The sequence below is a fragment of the Bos indicus genome, chromosome 15 (assembly GCF_029378745.1).
Source record: "Bos indicus isolate NIAB-ARS_2022 breed Sahiwal x Tharparkar chromosome 15, NIAB-ARS_B.indTharparkar_mat_pri_1.0, whole genome shotgun sequence".
NCBI lineage: Eukaryota > Metazoa > Chordata > Mammalia > Artiodactyla > Bovidae > Bos > Bos indicus.
This window is the reverse complement of record NC_091774.1, coordinates 58,599,655-58,623,516: the sequence shown is the minus strand read 5'-3', so window position 1 is coordinate 58,623,516 and position 23,862 is coordinate 58,599,655. Positions and strand designations below refer to the sequence as shown.

At 41.6% G+C, this 23,862-nt stretch overlaps 1 protein-coding gene across 1 annotated transcript in view; it reads left to right on the top strand.

Moving 5' to 3' along the window:
* LGR4 (leucine rich repeat containing G protein-coupled receptor 4) overlaps nt 1-23,862 on the top strand; it is a 105,341-nt gene that overhangs the window by 40,250 nt on the left and 41,229 nt on the right. The window contains exon 2 of the mRNA XM_019975164.2: nt 16,709-16,780. Within this exon, the coding sequence (XP_019830723.2) occupies nt 16,709-16,780 (72 nt within the window). The remainder of the gene's footprint in view (nt 1-16,708; nt 16,781-23,862) is intronic.

The following is a 23,862-nucleotide window of genomic DNA, read 5'->3' as shown; positions in this document are numbered from 1 at the left end:
TTTAAGCCCTCCCCAAGGCAATCCAAACCAAGATTTCCACTTCTTCCCATCGCAACTCATTCAACACTGTTCACTCATACCTATGGCTGTTAATGGATGATAATTCAATTTATCACCCAGATGACCTTACCTTTGAAAGTGAAAAGGAGCCCTATTAATAATTATGCTGAAACGATAGATATAAACTGGGATTGTCCAAGGCAGACTGGAATGTGTTGTCAACCTCCTTATTGGTACCTGAATTGACCTCCTAATCTTAAACATTCCTCAATTATGGTTAAGCTCTTTATGTGGAGAGAGTACATGTTTGTGTGTGTGCGTGTGTGTGCACGCCTGCACTGATGAACAAATGAATCAGAAGTGTGTGCCTGATTTCCCTGGAGGTCAAGGGCATCAAATATCCTCTTCCTTATAGGAATTTATTTTCTAAGACATTATTTCTTTTCAACTTTCAGCAAAACTGCTTCAATAAAACATCAAGTCAACTGTAGAACTGAGAGATTTTATTAGGTAGACATTCTAAAGTAATAACCTTTTTTTTTAAACTATCCGTCATGCCTCTGTTGTTTTGTTTTTTAATTTTTATTTGAGTATAGTTGATTTAGAATGTTGTGTTAGTTTCGGGTATACAACAAAGTAAATCAGTTATACATATACATATATCCACTCTTCAGATTCTTTTCCCGTATAAGTCATTACAGAGTATTGTGCTTTGGGGTTCCTAGTGTATATGTCTCTCTCTCTCTTTTTTTTAATAAATAGATTTCAGGGTAGCCCATTGTTTTCTGTCCAGGATAAAAAAACAAAGGACCATGTTACCCATAATGATTGCGAAATTCAAAAGGACACTGAAGTGTTTTGTGTCCCAGCCTTTTTAGAATGTGAAGACTTGTAAAAAAATGGAGCTGTCCACAAGTATTACAAAGCCTCAGAGTTGAGAGTATTTGCTCTCAAAGATGCAGGATCGTCTCAGGTTTGACTGCCTGGCTTCTTCTGCATTGACTTAAATGAGTTGTAGGTCATTCCCAAGGGGATGTCCTGAATGACTTTTTGTAAACTGTCATCATCAGTGTCTGTTGTCTAGCAGTCAACAGAAATGGTTGTGTCATCCCAGTTACAATTTTGAGTCACTCCTCTAAGCATAGAATACATTTTACAAGCCCTTTAAAAAGATGACCATCAGAGAGGAGAAGAGAGAGGGTGTGTAGTGTGTGTTTGAGGAGGTATTGCATGCCTCCTGGCTTGAAGGGAAGCGATTGCCCCACAGAACCGGCATCGTAGGGATGGTGAAACCCCAGCGTCTGCCCCTGGGTTCAGGCCTTGACCGCTGGTAGCTGGCCTTGGGGTGTAAGCTGCCTCATGGTTTGAAATTTTCCTCTTGCCTCCACATAATGAGGTCAGTGCCTCCTATTGCCCAGGCTGATTATTGGATGTGCAGACAGTGCTTGCTGGGAAGCGTCTCTTGGATTTGGGGCCTTGGAAGGGGTGTATTGGAGTATAGTTTTTGTTACTGTTGTTTTAAACCTTTAAGTCACTACATTAGTAAAGCATGGTTTTGTCAGATTATTTATAAACATCTTAGACACATACAGACTTCCCTGGTGGCTCAGACGGTGAAGCGTCTGTCTATAATATGGGACACCTGGGTTTGATCCCTGGGTTGGGAAGATCCCCTGGAGAAGGAAATGGCAATCCACTCTAGGGCTATTGCCTGGAAAATCCCATGGACAGAGGAGCCTGGTAGGCTACAGTCCATGGGGTCTCAAAGAGTCGGACACGATTGAGCGACTCCACTTTTCACTTTCACTATACACAGTAAGTGAAAAATTATCATGCTGTTATCTACTTCTAGAAATCTGGATAGAGCCCAGGATGTGGTTTGCTGATGTTGTTTAGTCGTTAAGTCATGTCTGACTCTCTGCGACCCCATAGACTGTAGCCCACCTGGCTCCTCTGTCCATGGAATTCTCCAGGCAAGAATACTGGAATGTGTAGCCATTCCCTTCTCCAGGCAGTCTTTCTGACCCAGGGATTGAACCCACGGATTGAACCTGCCTTCTGCACCGGCAGGCAGATTCTTTACTGCTGAGCCACCAGGGAAGCCCCAGAGCCCAGGGTGAACAAATAGAAATTTAGCAAACTCAGCTGATTTATTGACAGTTATGTTGAAACAGTTGAAAAGTAATAGTGTAATATAGTGTTTTAAATGTGTGCCTGTATGTCTGTCTCTCCTTTGTAATTTTTAAAATTAATTTATTTATTTTTATTATCCTTGGTTTATTATAAAGGATTTAAAATGAAAAGCCAGATGAAGAGGTACAGAGGATGAAGTTCCTCCGAAAGGTCTGGAGCACAGAAGCTTCTGTCCCCGTGGAATTGGGGGGCGTGACCCTCCCAGCACGTGGATATGTTAAAAGCTGAGAAGTTTTCCAAACCTCCTCATTTAGGGTTTTTTTGGTGGCTGCATTACATAGGTGTGATTGATTAAACCATTGGCCACACATAGTTGAACTCAAATCAGCAGCCCCTCTCACCTCCCCAGATATCAGGGGGTGGGGCTAAAGGTACATTTTTTTTTTCTGATTTTGGTATTAGAATTATTATTTTTAAAAAATCTTTGCCACTTATCTATACTAACAGCCTCTCCTTGCCACCCCCCCCACCGCCTTTTTTTTAATGAAGAAAGTTCGGGGTGGCCATGTGACCCTTCTCTCAAACTGTTGCTGTCTGTTTTAGAAACTGCTGTCACTGAAGTATGATGGTGCTGGGGCGTACTTAAAGGACTGCTTTAAAGGTTCCTTATATCCATTCTACCTGGTGGTGCTGGGGAAGCAGCTGTAGTTTTGAATCCATTTGGCAGGAGGAATAAAAAGATTTGGCTTGAAGAGCCAAGTTCTTGAACTGATGGTTCTCACTATATCACACGGACAGTATACTTGAACTTGAAACTAAACTCTGTGTATGAATCAGGAAGACCGAAGCCCACATCTGCTGAAACAAAATTTCCTGAGACAGTACTTACCTGAATTACATTTGATGCATTCTGATGTTTTTCTATTTTATTCTCTATTCCTTCATATCTTAGTTGAAAAAAAAAGTTGGCTCTGACCCATTAAAGTGATTTCACCATCCATTAATTGGTTGTGAGCTGAAGTTTTAAAAAATACGCGTCTAAACAGTTTTCTTGGGTGGGTGTGCACGTTTAAAGGCAAGGACCATGAAGTAATGTTTTCCTATCAGTGGTGTCAATAAGTGTAGCCATAATAAAACAGCAACCGTTTAGTTAATTAGAATATTTACCATAATAAATGCCGTGGGATTGATTTCTTTATGAATAGTGCATTTTGTCTGCTAGGATGAAGTAATTGAGTGTTTCTAATCAGCCCGGACGACAATCCTTACAATGCTTCTTGTTGATGTTAAATGGACTATTGAAATAGCATTTTGTTTGTGTGTCTTGGCTGGTAATGAGCACTGTTTTGTCATCGTTAGGGTTACCAGAACAGCTGTTGACACCCAGAGAATGTCTGAGAATGCCCGTTAAGTAGCAAGAAAACAAGGAATATTACAGTTTAACCCTTGTCTATTCCATGTGATGCCAGATGCTAGGGGTCCTCATTCAAACTATACAAAAGAAAATAATGTTCTTTTTGTCTTTGGTATTCAATTGTTCTTTGCCATTTACTAAACACTGCTCTAGATTTAGAACATTTTATATTTTCCTCTTTAGGACACACTTGAAAACAGGCTGTGTTTAAAATGACAAAAAGCAAAAAAGCCTCAAAAACAATCAGAATTTCTTTCCATATTAGAAAAGATATTGAATTAGCCTAACTGGCTTTATTTTTTAAAGCTACTCTTTTGAGGATGTGTAATGTAAGTGACACATGACTTTTGTTGCAGTATGAAATTTACGCACCTCTGTTTTGCTCTCTCTGTCTTCTACCTTGTTGGGTTAGCATCTCCTTGAAGAACACACCCTTCAGTGTCTCCTAGACTGTATTGCTTCACTGAGACCATAAACAATTACGGCATAAAATATTACCTTTGGAAATGAAGTCATGCGTCTTTCTTAATTGCTGAACCCTTGTAATTCTGAAGGGGGTATGTTTAAGTCTGTCCTGATACACACACTTGCTAACATAAGCAAATGTAGCCTGCACATATAGGAAAAATGTGAATCACAGGGTTTCTTATTTTCTACTAATTATGCGTGGAATGTGCAGGAGCAGGAATGTCGAAGTAGAAGTCATAATGATAGATTTTAAAAGGACCTTCAAAGTTAGCAAGTACAGGATATTTTACAGTAGAGGAAGCTGAGTTCCAGAGGAGCTGGAATTTCTTCTTCCTAACTTCCCTTCCTTCCGCCCCATGGCAGTAGATGGCTGCTAGAACGATCTTTCTACAGCAAATGTGACGTGCTTAGTCTTCCTCTGGTAGCTTCCCATTCTTTTGGAATAAAGTTGTGATTTCTTGAAATCATTCACAGAGGCCTTTGGGGATGTATTTTCTGCTTGTCTTGGTAGCTTCTTTTGCCAGTTATATCCATTCTGCTTTAGTACTTCAGTTCCTGTATAGTTTTATCTTGTTGACCCCTCTAGTTTTATCTCATTTAACATATTCCCACTGTCTATGAACAAAGCTAGTGGAGGTGATGGGATTCCAGCTAAACTATTTCAAATCCTTTAAAAACAATGCTTTGAAAGTGCTGCACTCAATATGCCAGCAAATTTGGAAAACAGCAGTGGCCGCAGGACTGGAAAAGGTCAGTTTTCATTCCAATCCCAAAGAAAGGCAATGCCAAAGAATGCTCAAACTGCCACACAATTGCACTCATCTCACACGCTAGTAAAGTAATGCTCAAAATTCTCCAAGCCAGGCTTCAGCAGTACGTGAACCGTGAACTTCCAGATGTTCAAGCTGGTTTTAGAAAAGGCAGAGGAACCAGAGATCAAATTGCCAACATCCTCTGAATCATGAAAAAGGAACAGAGTTCCAGAAAAACATCTACTTCTGCTTTATTGACTATGCCAAAGCCTTTGACTGTGTGGATCACAATCAACTGTGGAAAATTCTGAAAGAGATGGGCATACCAGACCACCTGACCTGCCTCTTGAGAAACCTGTATGCAGATCAGGAAACAACAGTTAGAACTGGACATGGAACAACAGACTGGTTCCAAATAGGAAAAGGAGGACGTCAAGGCTGTATATCGTCACCCTGCTTATTTAACTTATATACAGAGTACATCATGAGAAACACTGGGCTGGAAGAAGCACAAGCTGGAATCAAGATTGCTGGGAGAAATATCAATAACCTCAGATATGCAGATGATACCACCCTTATGGCAGACAGTGAAGAGAGGAACTAAAAAGCCTTGTGATGAAAGTGAAAGTGGAGAGTGAAAAAGTTGGCTTAAAGCTCAACATTCAGAAAACGAAGATCATGGCATCCGGTCCCATCACTTCATGGTACATAGATGGAGAAACAGTGTCAGACTTTATTTTTCTGGGCTGCAAAATCACTGCAGATGGTGACTGCTGCCATGAAATTAAAAGGTACTTCCACTTTGGAAGGAAAGTTATGACCAACCTAGATAGCGTATTCAAAAGCAGAGACATTATTTTGCCAACAAAGGTCCACCTAGTTAAGGCTATGGTTTTTCTAGTAGTCATGTATGGATGTGAAAGTTGGACTATAAAGAAAGCTGAGTATCAAAGAATTGATGCTTTTGAACTGTGGTGTTGGAGAAGACTATTGAGAGTCCCTTGGAGTGCAAGGAGATCCAACCAGATATCTAGGAAATCAGTCCTGAATATTCATTGAAAGGACTGCTCTTGACACTGAAACTCCAATACTTTGGCTACCTGATGCGAAGAGCTACTCCTTGGAAAAGACCCTGATGCTGGGAAAGATTGAAGGCAGGAGGAGAAGGGGATGGTAGAGGATGAGATGGTTGGATGACATCACCAACTCAATGGGCATGAGTTTGAGTAAACTCTGGGAGTTGGTGATGGACAGGGAGGCCTGGTGTGCTGCAGTCCATGGGGTCGCAAAGAGTCAGACACGGCTGAGTGACTGAACTGAACTGAACTGTGTAGAAGGCACCCTCTACCCAAACAAACAAGTTATCGATTCAGAGGCTTTCAATTTTTTTTTCCTATGAATCCAGTGACAACTATGTTTTACACCACGGCCCAAAATATATATGAAATCTAAATAATTGTCATGAAATAGTATTTATTCTTTGTCTGTGTGACATGTTTAACTTTGAGATTAACTGTTCCTTGAGAAATTGAAAGTCTTGGTTGCTCAGTCGTGTCTTGACTCTTTGAGACCCCATGGACCCCCACCAGGCTCCTCTGTCCATGGAATTCTCCAGGCAAGAATACTGGAGTGGGTTGCCATTCTCCAGGGAATCTTCCTGACCCAGGGATAGAACCCAGGTCTCTTGCATTGCAGGCAGATTCTTTACTGTCTGAGCCACCAGGAAAGCCCAACTATTCCTTTTATTTCTTTTTTTAAATGCCATTGTCACTTACTGAATGGATTTCAGATCCCTCTCTGTGCTGCCATCTTCCTACGGGAAGTTTGGAAGCATTTGGGGAAAGTTGTTAGTTGCACTGATTAGTGCATTGGAGGACCGGGGTGCCAGGTACTATATAGTGAGCAAGACTGCCTTGAATAATGAAGAATCATCTTGCTCAAAAGCCAGTTGCATCTCTGCTGAAAAACAGTGTTGACCTAATGTATGAGACCACAGATTGAAATAGCAGCTCTCTATAAAGGAATATCTGTCCTTTCTACCTCAGTACCACAGCCCTGCGTCTGGAAGCCTCTCTCTGGCTCCAGTTAGGCTGACCATCTTCCCTTGCTGTACCATGCAGATCATGGTATTTATTTATTGCTTTGTTATTGCAGAGCACCCTTAGGGTAATCTTACCTGTCTTTGTCTATCCGGGACCCAGCACACAGTCCGTCACAATCCTAACAGGTGCTCAATAAAGAAAGAATGAAGAGGCTTGGTCCAGTGCCCTCCAGGTAGATAGCAGAGGATGTAAAAACAACCAAAACAACACCAAAAAAGCAAATCAAAAACAAAAATTCTGTAGGTTTCCTGACTCTCAAGCCAAACCAGTGCTGTGCATCATGTTGTTTGGTTTTGGGGCAGGGTTGGAAAAGAGGACTTCTAGCCTCAGGATGAATTATTTTTCCTGTGGGAGAAATGTGAAAAGATAATATCATGTACACATACTTATTTGTGAGGTTTAATTTACATACAGTAAAATATGTACTTTTACTTTTTAGCATGCAGTTCTGAGAGTTTTGATAAATGTATACAACCATGTAACCACACCATGCAAATCAAGATATACACCATTTCCACTGGGCCAAAAAAGTTCTTTCATTTCCCTTTGTAGTCAGCCTTTCTCCTGTCCCATATACCTTGTTCATGGTCATAAGTGTATGTTTAATTTTATAAGAAACTGCCATACTGTTTCCAGAGTGGGTGTGGCACTAACAGTGTGTGAGAATCCCCGTTTGTCTGTATCCTTGCCAGCACTTGTTACTGGTGATTTATTTTTTTGCATTTTCACTTCAGTTCAGTTGCTCATTCGTGTCCGACTCTTTGCGACCCCATGGATTGCAGCATGCCAGGCTTCCCTGTCCATCATTTTGCATTTTAGCCATTCTAATAGCTGAGTGCTATCTCATTGTGATTTAATTTGCATTTCACTAATGATGCTGTGAAAGTGCTGCACTCAATATGCCAGCAAATTTGGAAAACTCAGCAGTGGCCACAGGACTGGAAAAGGTCAGTTTTCATTCCAGTCCCAAAGAAAGGCAATGCCAAAGAATGCTCAAACTGCCACACAATTGCACTCATCTCACACGCTAGTAAAGTAATGCTCAAAATTCTCCAAGCCAGGCTGCAGCAAAACATCAAGTGTGAACTTCAGATGTTCAAGCTGGTTTTAGAAAAGGCAGAGGAACCAGAGATCAAATTGCCAACATCCGCTGGATCATGGAAAAAGCAAGAGACTTCCAGAAAAACATCTATTTCTGCTTTATTGACTATGCCAAAGCCTTAGACTGTGTGGATCACAATAAACTGTGGAAAATTCTGAAAGAGATGGGCATACCAGACCACCTGACCTGCCTCTTGAGAAACCTGTATGCAGGTCAGGAAGCAACGGTTAGAACTGGACATGGAACAACAGACCGGTTCCAAATAGGAAAAGGAGGACGTCAAGGCTGTATATCGTCACCCTGCTTATTTAACTTATATACAGAGTACATCACGAGAAACACTGGGCTGGAAGAAGCACAAGCTGGAATCAAGATTGCCAGGAGAAATGTCAAAAACCTCAGATATGCAGATGACACCACCCTTATGGCAGAAAATGAAGAGGAACTAAAAAGCCTTGTGATGAAAGTGAAAGTGGAGAGTGAAAAAGTTGGCCTAAAGCTCAACATTCAGAAAATGAAGATCATGGCATCCGGTCCCATCACTTCATGGTAAATAGATGGAGAAACGGTGTCAGACTTTATTTTTCTGGGCTCCAAAATCACTGCAGATGGTGACTGCTGCCATGAAATTAAAAGATACTTCCATTTTGGAAGGAAAGTTATGACCAACCTAGATAGCGTATTCAAAAGCAGAGACATTACTTTGCCAACAAAGGTCCTTCTAGTCAAGGCTGTGGTTTTTCCTGTGGTCATGTATGGATGTGAGAGTTGAACTGTAAAGAAAGCTGAGCACCAAAGAATTGATGCTTTTGAAGTGTGGTGTTGGAGAAGACTCTTGAGAGTCCCTTGGACTGCAAGGAGATCCAACCAGTCCATTCTGAAGGAGATCAGCCCTGGGATTTCTTTGGAAGGAATGATGCTAAAGCTGAAACTCCAGTACTTTGGCCACCTCATGTGAAGAGTTGACTCATTGGAAAAGACTCTGATGCTGGGAGGGATTGGGGGCAGGAGGAGAAGGGGACGACGGAGGATGAGATGGTTGGATGACATCACCGACTCGATGGACATAAGTTTGAGTGAACTCCGGGAGTTGGTGATGGACAGAGAGGCCTGGCGTGCTGCAATTCATGGGGTCGCAAAGAGTCGGACACGACTGAGCGACTGAACTGAACTGAACGACTAATGTTGAACATCTTTTTATATGCTTTTTGCCATTTGTGTAATCTTTTGTCATTGTGTAATAGGTGAAGGGCCTATTCAAACCTTTTGCCCATTGAAAAATCAGATTTTTTATTGACTTTTGAGAGTTCTTTCCAGGTTATAAATACAATCCTTTATCCCAGATGTGTTTTGCAAATGTTGTCTTCCAGTTTGTTTTGTCTTTTATTATATTCTTAACAGTGGCAATGGAGCTTTGAAAGTCTTTAAAAATGCTAAAAGGGGTTTTCATCCATAAAAGTAGATGATTATAAGACAAATTCAGCATTCTTCTCTACATCTTGCAAGGCTCTTGTAAGGCTCAAGAAATCCCGTTTTGGATTCTCTCTGCTGGGAAGCACTGAGCCCTTATGCTTGAAACACCAGGGAAGATGCCAGATAGTATGGAGCCAATTTATCCTGCTGCCTAAAATTAGAGTGGAAGCATTTTACACGGCATCAGAAGGGTGTCCATCATGCCATCTAGCAGTGAGAAAAGACGTAAGGTTAAAAAATATCTCAGAGCAAACCCTGACTAAAGTGGCTCCCATTCTATTTTGGCCCCATTTCTGCAGTGTAATTAGAGAGCAGTATCTTTACACGTATGTAGCTGTTCTTATTGTTTCCAGAATGCAAGAATGCATTTTAGAAAGGTTAAATTTAATTGCACGTTGCAACAATGTCTTCAGCAGTAATAGCCAGGTAAGAATAGAGCAGACTGATGAATTTTAATTGAAAGAAAGTAAGAGAACTGTGAACCTATCTTTTGGTATAAAAACTTCACCATCCTAGTGCAGGGCCTTGCACTTACATGTGTGCTTCGTACACATTTGTTAACTAGGTGACAGTGTATCTCTTTGTCTCTGGAAAAGAGACTTATCTCTTTTCTTTTTGGCACAGTGATTTCCGGGTGCAAAGGCGATCCCTCTCATGATGTATGGCTTGCCAAAAAATAGCATCGAGATATATATTAAATACACTTTCCTTAAAAGATATTTTCAGAGAATTTTTTTTTTCCACTTTGCAAGTGAAGAATCCTAAGTGTCAAGAGATCCACATATTTAGAATGATAGCATTTCATATTGGTGAAAATATATACCATCCATAGAAAAAGAACCTGTAATATCTCCCATAAAATAGGACAGTGGTCATTCCTGGGTATTGATATTGTTGATGGTTTTCTCTGTATGTCAGTGCTTTAAAAACAGCGAATATTGGTTGCTTTGTTATAAAAGTGGTGAGTGAAAGAGAGCACTTGCCCAAAGGTTCAGAATCCTGTCAGAAAAGAAATTAAACTTGGGACTGCGCTGCTGGTCCAGTGGCCGTGACTGAGCTCCCAATGCGTGGGACCTGGGTTCAACCCCCAGTCAGGGAACCAAATCCCACGTGCTGCAACTAAGACCTGGCACAGCCGAATCGATAAACAAATACTGAGAGGGGAAAAGGGGGAATTAAGCTCTTCATACGCCTTGTCTAGAACCTTGGTGGTGTGTGTGCGTCTACATCACTTCTCTGTGAGAGAGACCTTCCCTTCCAGTGTGTCCCACCAGGGACGTTTTTCAATTTAGTTTGTTTTTCGTTTTTGTTCACACAGTAGACATCTGTGGGCCTGAAAACTTCTGGTGGATGACAAGACCCTCGAAAAGTCATTGGAATAGTATTAGTTCTTTATCATTGTCAGCATGTGTCTGCTGAGTTTCAGGACATCACCACCATTTTCTGGAGAACGGTTTAGAGAATGGTGTGTTTTGTAGAAGCTGTTTGTAATTTATTAAACATAATTTATCGACTTCTCATATGGCTGGGTAATATTTGCGTTATTACTAACACCGTGGCAGCAAAAGTGCAGTTTTATCTAACACAAATAGGAGGGTTTATTCAAAGTTAGATAACATTGGGTCAATCACAGTATATTTAAAATTAAATAACCCTATGGCAAAAGGCCCAGACCAGCAAGCATGCGGTGGCGAAGTCCGCGGTGGTACTCTCTGGGCCATCAGCAAACAGGTTGGGCTCGCTTCGGGAGCATTTTACAGGGATTTTAAAAGGTATCTTGTTGAAACTTGATGTTCCTCTCTACTCAGTAGATGCTTTAGCATTAGTGAATTTTATGAGTGGAAAAAGGATAGTTTAACCACTGGGGAGATTTAGGAGTTTCAATTAAACAATTGCACCGTTTCAGTGTCAATTTTGAAGTCGGTGACTGCTGGTATTGGAGGTTTCACCTTTATTTTCCTAGTGGGGTGATGTACTTTGGTATTTTTGATCTCTGTTGTAAAAACTGGGGACTATTACATTGGGTGTGATATGCGTGTGCCCTGTTCCAGTTGGTATACCTTGAGAGGCCTAAATTATAAAGAAATCTGTTATGGAACCAGTATGTATAGAAAACACATATTCAGGCATTTCCCCCCATTAAGTAAAAGTTCTGGGTTCTATAGCCTGCTTCATCACTTATGGTGCAAAGTCCTCCTGGCGCAAAGCCATTTGAAAATGGCTCTTATCTTTCCTGTATTTCTAACAATTTTCCTATGAGGATGTAATTTCCTACCTCCTTCTCTCCCTTGTCTCCCTTCCTTCTCTGTCGTCAACCAGGCCTCAACATTTTACTTTTTTTAAAGCAAAGTTCTTTGGTCTCAAGGGCTCTTCTATCTCAACATCTTTGACTCCTGGAATTCTGGAGTTTAGAATCCAGTTTTGCAGTTAGGAACAACTCCAGGTTCTAGACCTTCTGCACCATTTAGTATTTCCCTTGTGTAAAAGTGGTTTCTTTTCTGGGGAAGCAGGCCACCAAAGGCAGTGAGGTGCTTGGCCTGCTGGCTCTCGGTCCAGTGGATTCACACAGCTTCTAGGAGCAGAGGACATAACACCTGTTACTTATTTAGCTTTTTATATGTGACTTGACATGGGCTCCCCTGGTGGCTCAGTGGTAAAGAATCCTCCTGCCAATGCAGGAGATGCAGGTTCGATCCCTGGGTCGTGAAGAAACCCTGGAGTAGGATGTGGCTACCCACTGCAGTTTTCTTGCCTGGGAAATCCCATAGACAGAGGAGCCTCGTGGGCTACAGTCCATGGGGCTGGACTTACTGACTGAACAACAGCAACGTGGCTTGACATTTTCTGGTCTTTACAGAATGCTACAGGATTTAGTTACTACTGCCTCCTTTATCTAAATGAAGAAGCCAGGGCTCAGAAAAGATGACCAGTTTGCCCAAGATCACACAGCTAATGCTGGTGAATCCATATGAAAGCCTTAATCTTCGAGGCCTGTGCCCTTCCGTTTATGCCAGGTTGGCTCCAAGTAAGGCTATCCTTTCTCTTGAAATCACTCTTTGGAGGCTTTTGAGTTGGTGGTCTCTGACCTCATAAGATTATTTTGTTTTCTACCTTATACTTATTTTCTTCATAGGAACCCAGAATTGCAAATCTCCGGGTATAACTACAGATGTTCCTGGCAAGATTGTGTTGCTCATCATGAATGTCAAAGCACTGACCTAGGGGTGTTATCTTCTAGATAAAAATTTTCTGTATCATTTTCTTTTACTTATGTACTTCAGTAATTTATAGGCCCATGAGCCCAATATATTTGTAATTATTGGCTTAGGGCTTCCATTTGTAAATTGTTACAGTTAAGTCATCACCCCCAGCATCCGAAGCCTAGAGCTCTCCTGCCGGTGCTGGTGATGTCAGGTCTGAAATCTACTCTTGGGGCTGTCTGTAGGTTGTTTATCACCATTAGCCCTCATTATTTTAAATGAGTACCCACCCACCTTATACTCTGTAACCACATGTTTCCAGAGCTTCTCTGGAGATTATATCTTGCAGGTCCCCCCTCCCTTTCTTTTCTTTTTCTCCTCCTTACTTGCAAATGCTTTGTAAGTGAGGCCCAGAAAATATGAAGGAAAACACCTAAAAAAATAGTATGTGAAATTCAGATCAGTTTGGAAACAAGTGCTGCTTCTGACTCTGAAGCTTTGGGAGAAAAAAAAACCCTCACCAAGTGTGTTTAACACATATTAGTTTGTAAATATGGAGTCCCACTAATTGCATTTATAGCTCACAGCAAAACTACCTGTTATGTCTTGTTACTCTGAGGGGGGAAAAATGAGAGAGTTATATAGGTGTATGCATTTTACAAAATTGGAATTCAGGGAAGAGTGTGGTGTAAATTCTTCTATAATTATGTCTTTTTCTGCTGAGGCAGTTAGTCAGTTTTTCTGTTGCTGTGATGCTCACCTGAATTCAGGTGTCCCAAACTTAGAGGAAGGGCTTCCCAGGTGGCTTAGTGGTAAGAGAATCCACTTGCCAATGCAGGAGATATGGGTTTGATCCCTTGTTTGGGAAGATCCTCTGGAGGAGGAAATGGCAACCTGCTGCAGTATTCTTGCCTAGGAAGTCCCACGGACAGAGGAGCCTGGTGGACTGCAATCCATGTGTCACAAAGAGCCAGACATGACTGAGCACACGCACATGCAAATTTAGAGGAAATGGTATGGAGTACCTCCTTTCATAAAGAAATAAATTATGGTTGTCCTCCTTTTCCCTGTTAATTGGAATGACTAAAGAACACCAAAATTGTGTGATATTTTGCAGAATCGCTGCTTACTTATTAGCTTGCTTTTCCATGTGATTAAAAGTTTTGTTGTGTTCTTACCAATTATTTTATTGGTTAAAGGTAAATGTGTTTTGGTTAAAGGTAAATGTGACAGAGGATGAGATGGTTGGATGGCATCACCGACTCAATGGACATGAGTTTGAGTAAACTCCGAGAGTTGGTGATGGACAGGGAGGCCTGGTGTGCTGCGGTCCGTGGGGTCGCAGAGCCGGACACAACTGAGTGACTGAACTGAAATGTGTTTCCAGTGGAAGTGGTTCAGTTGTTTTATAATGACAAACCAGGAGTCTTTAAATGTTGCTTTATGGCCAGTTTTCAGAAAGCTGCCTTTTCCATCAGGTGAAAGTGAAAGTGAAGTCCTGTCTGACTCTTTGCCACCCTGTGGGCTGTAGCCTACCAGGCTCCTCCATCCATGGGATTTCCAGGCAAGAGTACTGGAGTGGGTTGCCATTTCCTTCTCCAGGTGATCTTCCCGACCCAGGGATTGAACTCAGGTCTCCTGCATTGCAGGAAGACGCTTTACCCTCTGAGCCACCAGGGTCTGTGAACCTCATGTATTTTCATCAGGGAGGGTGAGCACCTCCATGAAAACTACCAAAAAAAGTGAATCATGGAAGTATATGTCAGGCCAGGAAGCACCTCAGTACATCAGTGCAGCTCCCCACCCCCACCATTTTACAGATAAGCAAACCATGGCCCAGGATTAAATAATATTCCTTCTGACCCCTGTTGGGGTGCTGTTTCTCTAGTATGTTGTTCCAGTGTTTATGAGAAATAAAAGGTTCCCCCCTCTATAACTATAATATATAGTTATTATATAACTATAATAATAGTTAACTAAATTAGTATCAGGGCCTGTATTTAAAAATAATAATTCCTAGAAAAGTGTATTAATTTTATTTTCTTATAAATTATCTTTAGTAGAATTTGAGTTGTTTTTAATGATAGACAACTTTGGAATGCATGTGAACCCCTTTGGTCAGAGGATTCATCTCCAGAGAATTTTCAGAATTTTGTTTCTTCAATAGCTAAAGCTATTTATAGTTTTATTATTATTATTATTATTATTTTCAAGCAGAAGCGCTCTTCCTGAGATCCTCTGATTATCTTGCCAAGGTCTTGGGGGCAGTGTCCCCCCCTCTTTTTAACCTTGGTTGGACTCAGGATTTGCTTTATGTCCTGACTACCACTGGAGCGAAGTAGCAGGATCCAAATGATGTTTTAAAAGACTCGAAGTTTGGAGTTAAGATCTTGGGCTCTGGAGCTCACATGTCCTGTTATACCACTTGCTGGTGGCCTCAGGGAGGTTATTTTGCCCCAGGAAGCCTCAGTTTCCCCCTTCATAGAATGAGATCAACGTGCAGTCTTATCCCCTGATCGGTATTTGCGACATGTCAGCTGCTACTGCTGTTTTTGCTACTGCATTGTTATTATTATTCCCAAGCCAAAATGTTTCCCAAACATGCCTTGAGAAAGGCTAGTAAGAAGGAAAGCAAATTCCACTTTTAACTGTTGATGAGAGGGAAGGTGGGGAGAAGGGACTGACCTATGTTGATACTCAGTGTCCTTTAAAGGAAAATTTTACCTGATCAGAGTAAGGAAAAGAAAGTGGTATTATTGTCAGCTGGTTTCTGTGTGCTTGATTTCTCTTCCACTTTCTTAGACCCATTTGTCTGATCCAGTCATGGGAAAGTCACATGTGTGAATTTTTATCGTGCTTTATAGAAAGGAGAGACCTGTGGGCTGAACCACAGAGTTTAACAGCAGATAAACAGGCGGGGGCAGGCTTCCTTGGTGGCTTAGTGGTGAAGAATCCACCTGCCAGTGCAGGAGATGCAATATCGACCCCTGGGTCAGGAAGATCCCCTGGAGGAGGAAATGGCAACCCACTCCAGTATTTTTGCCTGGAGAATCCCATGGACAGAGGAGCCTGGCAAGCTATAGTCCACGGGGTTGCAAAAGAGTCAGACATGACTTAGCGACAAAGCAGCAGGAACAACAGCAAAAGAGGCAGGGGGACCTGGGTGAGGGGGCAACCCAGAACCTGCAGGGACTGTCCCTGATGAGGCTGCCTTCACCTGCGCATCACACTGTCCAGATTAAGCAGAGCGTGAGGGGGCAACCCAGAACCTGCAGGGACTGTCCCTGGTGAGGCTGCCTTCACCTGCGCATCACACTGTCCAGATTAAGCAGAGTGTGGAAGGAGAAAGCCAGGCCAAAAGACAGCTGTCAGAGAAGAAGAAAATGGTTAATAAAGTGTTTTGTTCAGCTGCTTGAACTAGTTAACTGTTGAGTTCTGTTGTCGAGTGGGTACCCTCCTTGCTGCTGTCTCTTTAAGGAAAAACTGGAAGTGGACCACATACCTGTCATGTACGCACTTGTTTGCAGCCTGCATCTATTCATAGGCTAAAAATGAAATCTACTTTCAACTATTACCTGGAGGACTTTTATAGGTTTTACAGAAAATATGACTGGGGTACAGTTAGGACCTGTTTTATTATCCCTGACAGTGGCTTAAGAAGCCACCGTAGCTGTAGATCTCTTTTATCAAGTTCTGGGTATTCGTTTGCTTACTTTTGTCAGGTACACAGTACTTTGAATACCAGAGCCCTGAAAGGCCACACCAGCTCACTCACTGTGGGTAGTTGGAGACATTTTTTTCCCTAAGAATACTTAAAGGGCAAAAACCCAGTATCTGGATATAGCATAAATGATAGGGTATGATTTTTAATAAAACATTGAACTTTTCTGTTTTCTTAACATTGCATTCTGAAGCTAAATTATGACTATTCCTATGTCTGTCTTCTATGCTTATTTTTCTTGCTTCTTTACAAAATTTTATCACCTAATTATTTTTCTGTCGAATTAAGTGCTTTAAGTATAATATAACATAATTAACAGTCTTCTTAACTTTATGTTTTCCAGGGATATCAGCATGAATAACATTACTCAGTTACCAGAAGATGCATTTAAGAACTTCCCTTTTCTAGAGGAGTTGTAAGTATTCTTTTGAGAACTGTTTTTTTGTTTATTTGAGTATTTCTCCTTTTCTCTTTGGAAGTTCTCACAACAGAGATTGTCTGCTGTTTCTCAGGGGACACTCAGAGAACTGGGTTCAGTGGCCTCAGAATAGTGGAAACCATGTGTTTTGGGGGAAGCAGACTTGAGTTTTTAAGAAATGTGATCGCTGAAGTTATTTTTGAAAGTCAGGATGAAAAATGCTTCTTCCATGGGACTTTTTTGCTGCAATTGTTATGACCACGAATGAGGCAGTGACACAGGTTAATTACAGTGCTATCCCAAGATAACAAGCCTGCTATGTAATTACCATGATTGCCACAGGAGTTGCTGTGTGGGCAATAGAACCGTAAAGAATAATCCACAGCATTTCAGGGTCATGATGCAGCAGATGACCTCAGTGTGAGCCAGCAGAAAACTTTCCTTGGACATGGGCAGGTGGTCTTTGGGAGAGGGGCGAAGACATGGAACATCCTTCGGGTCTCTGAGAACACCTTTAACGTTAAGCCTGTTTCTGAACTTGGCGGTGTCATCTCGCATTTCCAATTTAACAGCTTACATGGGGGAGAAGTTCTTTCCACCTGTAACCTCCATTTTGTTTTTCTCTCCACGCCATTTAAAGTTCATCATCAAAATAAGCACTTTTAGATTTTATAGGAATTGGCAACGATCAATAGCTTTTAAGAATTCAGACGAAAAATAAAGTCATAGTTGACTTGAGTTAAATGGAGGGCTTTAAAAACAGCTAAGCTAATGGATTATGTAATATGTAGAGGCAAGAAGGTGACAGTTTGATGGTAAGAACATCAAAGAGCTATAGCCCTGAAGGAATCTAAATTCATATTACGGATTGTGCCCTACAGCCAGCTGTTGAGTTTTAGATCCAAGTCAGTGACTGTCTCTCTTATCTTAGGTCGGCCCCTCCCTGCACATGGGGACTCGGAATCGAAAATAAGACAGGCAGGTTGTGCTCCCAGTTTCTGACACTGTTGAAACAGCAGTTAAGGATTTAGTGAAGTTAAGAAGTTTTTCTTCCCACACTACTTAATTGAACGTGATGTTCCCACAGCAGAAGTTGGGCAGAGGTTCTTTGCCACTTCCAAGCTTGTGAACTGGGTCAAGTTATTTAACCTCCCTCGATTCAGTTTCTTTGTCTATAAGGTGCAGATAAGACAGAATGAATTAAAATAGATGTTAAATACTTAAGACAGTGCATGAAGCAGGGTGAGTGTAATGTGAATGCTGGCTGGTATTTATTTCATCATTTTAAAAGTGCTTAAGGTGGGGGTGGGGTACGGGGAGCAGCAGCTTGTATACCAATTGTTGTCATGGGTTACAAGGTTTCAATGTATGTTTTACTTTATTTTTGCCTGTTTGTTTTTTTTTTTCCCCCCTTGAATGAAATTAATTCCTTTGTAAGAAATAGCTCTTCGTTTTTAATTAGACATTTACATTGAATGAAAAAGCAGTGAGCTGTGTGTTTGAAGCCCCCAAATTCCCACCCTCCCAATCAAGCTCAAAGATGCCTCAGCTATTTCTTTTCATTTCACATATAGTTTCAGCCTTTAGGATTAGTCTCCCTTTACAGAAGGAATCACGCAGTGAAAGGCCATTCATGAGCATGGGTTCAGCTGTTGGATCGCCCCCAGAGATACGAGACGCACTGGGCGAGAAGTGGAGACGCCTCCTTGCTCTGGTGAACCACGTGTGCACACCACGTTGTCAGTGCCTTTGACTGGCAGCCAGCCCCCTTGGAGGGATTGGCGGTGAGCGCCTGGATATGGAGTCCACCCTGGCTAATCTCTGCTTTGTGAAGTTCGCATCTTGGATTTCGTAAAACTCTCAAATGACCAAGCATATATCAAGCTCACAAATTCTGTCAACTGAGAGTTTTAATTGGAACCAAATTGGATTTGATGGCTAGTCTTTTGTAGCGAGGTTTTGTTTGCTTCACATTCTGCTTATGGCAGCAAGAAAGCCCATCCTATGAAGTCCGTATGGCTCCTGCAAATACTGTATAGGATTTCAGAAATGAATTTGGTCAGGAGTGCTGATGGTTAATTTTAAAGAGTCCTTCAGAATAGTCTTTCACATGCTGGGTATACTTACAGGCATTTGAGGGAATTTCTTTTCCATGTTAATAGAATCAGGGTAAAAAGCCCGTGTTTTTTCTTTACAAAACACCGTAGCAGAGTTTGACATTCCAAAATGATGCTGCCAGGAGTATTGTAATATTCCAGAAACAGCATCACCCTTTGTCCAAAAGTCATCTGGAAGTCATTTAAGAGTGATTGTGAAGCTGAAGTGCCCGGAACAGAAATGAGTGATTTACTGAGGGCTTTTTTTTTTTTTTTTTTCCCCACAATAGTTAATGAGGTGTGCTTTACATGATGTGACTGGTTTGGCTGAATTTTATATGATAATTCAGAATGCTGGGAGTATTGGGTGGAATCAGTTCCCAACTTAAGAAGTGTTTATAGATGTTTACGCATTCACTTGTTCTTTCGACAAACACTGAATCCGGCTCTGTGCTGGGTCCTCTGATGGGTGTCAGGGACACCAAGACAAGTTAAGTGTGGTCTTTGTCCTTGGAGTTGACAGTCTGTCCAGCACCATAGCCACTAGCCACAGATGGTTATTTAAATCTAGACTTACAATAATTAAACTAAAATAAATGCTCCGTTTTTAGTGGAGCTAGCCATCTTTCAAGTGCTCAGTAACCACCTGTGGCTCGTGACTCTTGTGATGGACAGTGCCCATGTAGACAGTTTCCATCGCTGCAGAAAGTTCATTTGGACAGCAAGGGTCCAGGGGAAGAGTGGAGCTAACACTTGGTGTGGCATGGTGAAGATTGTCCAAGTGTGCACAGGGTCAGTGGAAGCCTGAAGTAACCTGTTTATTGAGACTGGAGGATTTGGGAAAGGCTTTCCAGAATAGCTTCAGCTGAGTCTTGAAGGACACATGAGAATTAGCTGGGTGAGGATGGGTAGTCAGGGTGCTCCAGGAAGAACCTTATAGCATGTGCAAAGGCACGGAGGTAGACATTTCAGAAGTGTTAGGACACAAGATGATAGTTATTGCAACTGAAATAGAGAAATGTGAAATATTGAAAGGTAGAGAAATGTGAGGAGATGAGGCCAGATCACCAAGGGACTTTTTAAGCTAAGGAGTTTAGACTTTATCCTGAAGGAGCTGAATTGGGTATGAGGGTAAGTGATAGGGAGGAGACTAGGATTTTTTTTCCCTGAATGACTAGATGCCATTCACTGATTTTTTTTTTTCCCCCTCTCTTTCTCTGGGAATCCAAAAACATAGGATCTAACCCTAAATTCATTACATAAAATGTGTAGTCTTGAAACAGTCTATTGATTTTCACATCTCAATTTCCTACTCTTTAAAATGGGACTCTTCACAGTAGTATTGTAAAGGGAAGAGGGAATTATTTATGTAAAAGTGCTTTGTGACCATGAAGCGCTACATTGACATGAGTAATGCAGATTTCACTAATCCGATTAAACATTGCTGTCTTTCTTGAAGTATTTAGGGGAGAGGTTGTTTAGCTTGGAGATGGGAGTTGGAATGGGCCCTTATAGATTTTTGTTAGTGATGTGAAAGGAAAGGCAGAATTTTTGGAAAATATTCATTTAGCATCCACAAAGTTGGTGTCTGATGTGATGCTGTGTGTGCTCAGTCACTCCATCACATCTGACTCTTTGTGACCCCATGGACTGTAGCCCACCAGGCTCCTCTGTCCATGTAATTTTTCAGGCAAGTATACTGAAGGCGGCTGCCATTTCCTACTCCAGGGGATCTTCCCAAGCCAGGGATAGAACCTGGGTCTCTCGGGTCTCCTGCATTAGCAGATGGATTCTTTACTTCTGAGCCACCAGGGAAGCCTCCATACTACATGTTGCTGCCATAGTATTTTGGCTGTCCTTGAGACCTGTCAGGGCATTGGTAGCCATTTAGGGAATGGCTGAAATGTGGAGTTGTGAAATTGATTTAATTAGAAACAGGAGAAGGAGTATCCAACTGCTTTCCATAGGCTCCCACTGAGAAATCCGTGAATGTTACTGTGAGCTTAGATGTTGCAACAGCAGTGGAGACTGTTGCCAGCTTTGGCACTTGTACAGTTATTGTTTAATACATACTATAAGACTAGGCTAGTTCTATCTGTTTCAAAATGGACTTTGGAACTCTTTACAATGCTAAAGTGAAAATTAGTTCTCTGACTACTTGTTTTTTTGGGCAGGTGCGTCTGTAGGACAATTAATTCCTAGTAGAGATATTACTTTACAGAAGAGAACTACTAAGTAATTTCAACAGGAGAATAAAGAGTGGGTTAAAATTAAAAGTTATAAATACTTTAGCCAGTAGTTGAACACACACACACACACACACACACACACACACACACACACACACACACAGGTACATGCAGACAATATAAAATGTGTGTACTTTTTTTTCAGAACCATTTGAAAGTAAGTTGCAATCGTTGAATTCTCCTTTACTTTTAAATAGTGCATTGTTTATTCCAAAAACACAAGGATATTTGTGTAAATAATTGCACTGCAGTTATCAAACAGAAATCTAGATTCCTATGTATTATTTGGTCTGTAATTCTTATTCAGATTTGATAGCTAATCCAGTAATATTCTTTAGCAAAAAAAAAAAGTAGAATTGTGGTTCAGGATACATTTAGAACCACAAGTTGCACCTGGTTGCTATGTCTTGCTAATCCATTTCGATTTTCTAAAACTAAGTTTTATGGTCTCTATTTGAGTTGCTGCTGCTGCTAAATCGCTTCAGTTGTGTCCGACTCTGTGCGACCGCATAGACGGCAGCCCACCAGGCTCCCCCGTCCCTGGGATTTTCCAGGCAAGAACACTGGAGTGGGTTGCCATTTCCTTCTCCAATGCATGAAAGTGAAAAGTGAAAGTGAAGTTGCTCAGTCATGTCTGACTCTTAGTGACCCCATGGACTGCAGCCTACCAGGCTCTTCAGTCCATGGGACCTTCTAGGCAAGAGTACTGGAGTGGGGTGCCATTGCCTTCTCCGCTATTTGAGTTACTACACATAATTAAAATCAATCAAGCCTGGCAAAAGGAAGTTATTTTAGGGTTCAGTAGCAATAATAATGGCAGCCAAAATTTATTGAGAGTTTCTTATGTACTAAAAAACTTAGAGCATATAATCTAGTTTACTGCTCACAAGATTCTTATATATCATCATGCTAAGTTATAGATGTGGACAAGGAGGCTTTAGAGAGGTGAAAAACTCACTAGGTCATATAGTCAATAGCAGAGCCAGGATCTGAATTCATGTCGATCTGATTCAAGTATTTCGTCTTAATTTCTAAGCTGTGATACTGTCTCAAGAGGCATAGGATTGGAAGCAAGCCTAAGAGAACACCTATTTACTCTCATCTACAATGCTAAGTATGTCCCAAGCTAACTGTCAAAGATGGTTGGCTGCCTAACATATCCCTTAAGCTAAGCTAACTCACTTCAGTCGTGTCTGACTCTGTGTGACTCCATAGACGGCAGCCCACCAGGCTCCCTCGTCCCTGGGATTCTCCAGGCAAGAACACTGGAGTGGGTTGCCGTTTCCTTCTCCAAGCATGAAAGTGAAAAGTGAACGTGAAGTTGCCCAGTCGTGTCCGACTCTTAGCGATCCCATGGACTGCAGCCTACCAGGCTCCTCCATCCATGGGATTTTCCAGGCAAGAGTACTGGAGTGGGGTGATCCCTTAGTAAGGTCATTGAACAGAAAACTTATTAACAAAGAGATCTTCCTAGAATGAGGTTTTCTGGCCTAGCCATACCATTTTATAGGTGCGACTATCAAGGCTCAACAGTAGATGAGTGGCAAGTTCCAAGCACTACAGTTAGCATGCATCCGAGCCAGAGTGAGACCTACCTAGTTCAATGCCATGTCCACTATGTCCCATCACCTTTGGTATTTGAGATGCAGAAGTAGTTTCAAATAGTCTTACTGGGTTGTCTAGAGCTCTAGAAAGTAGCAGACTCGGTTCTCTTCCAGTATTTACAAGGAATTTCCTTTGCTTCCAAACTAACATTTGACTCACTTAACGTTTACTCCCTTGATGAAGGCTTCTCAGATAAGCTTTTTCAACTGTAATAATTTCCCCTTGTGATTTCTGATAAATTTGACTGTGATATTTGACAGTTCAAAATGTTTTCTTGGAATTCTCTTGTTCCACTTTATAGTGCCTTGGTAGGATGAGTTGGTAGTGAAGATCCCTACATTTGCTGTTGGAAACTGTGTAGTCATCTCACAGAGGCGTATGGGTGCTCTCCGACTCATACCATTTCCTGTGTATGATGTGGGGACCTCTCAGATTCGGTTATAAGGGTGAGAAGAGAAATGGGAGGGATCCTGTACTTACTGGACCTTCTGTGTACCAGACAGGTCGTCCTAGAGCAAGGATTGTTTTGTTTGAATTCATAAAACTCTGTGGGCTATATATATTCCCATTTTGGTGACGAGGAAGCTGAATTTTTCTTGAGGTTGATTTCCCAAGGTCACATAGCCTGTTAGTAATGGGTCTGATTTCAATCCCACATCTGACGGTGTAGATGTGAAAAGGAAAAGGAAGGACTTCATTAGACAGTTCATTGATTCATCAGACTGGTGTTAGGTAAAGCGCTGTGTGCATTGCTGAAGTCAGCTGAGGTTCTTGCCTTCCAGAGAGATGAATGGTGTAGTAGAGTTATGGGAGTTCAAAGGAGAAAGGAAGGGAAATAACTTCTAGCAAAAAAGATTAAGGAAGGCCTCATCAAAGAGTTGGCATTGGTAGAGAGAGCCTCAAGGGATGGCAGAGTTATTCATGAGGAGATGTGGAAAAAGGAGGATGAGCAAAGATATGGAAATAGACTGGGACAGGAAGAAGGAGTGCAGGGTTTGGTTTGATTTTAGAAAGGATTTCTGTTGGTTTGATTTTAGAAAGGATTTCTGAAAGGAAATTCTGGGAAGGAAACCTTGAAAGGAGTCGAAGGCCAGGCTGAGGACATTTCTTGGCAGACTCGTGGAGGAGG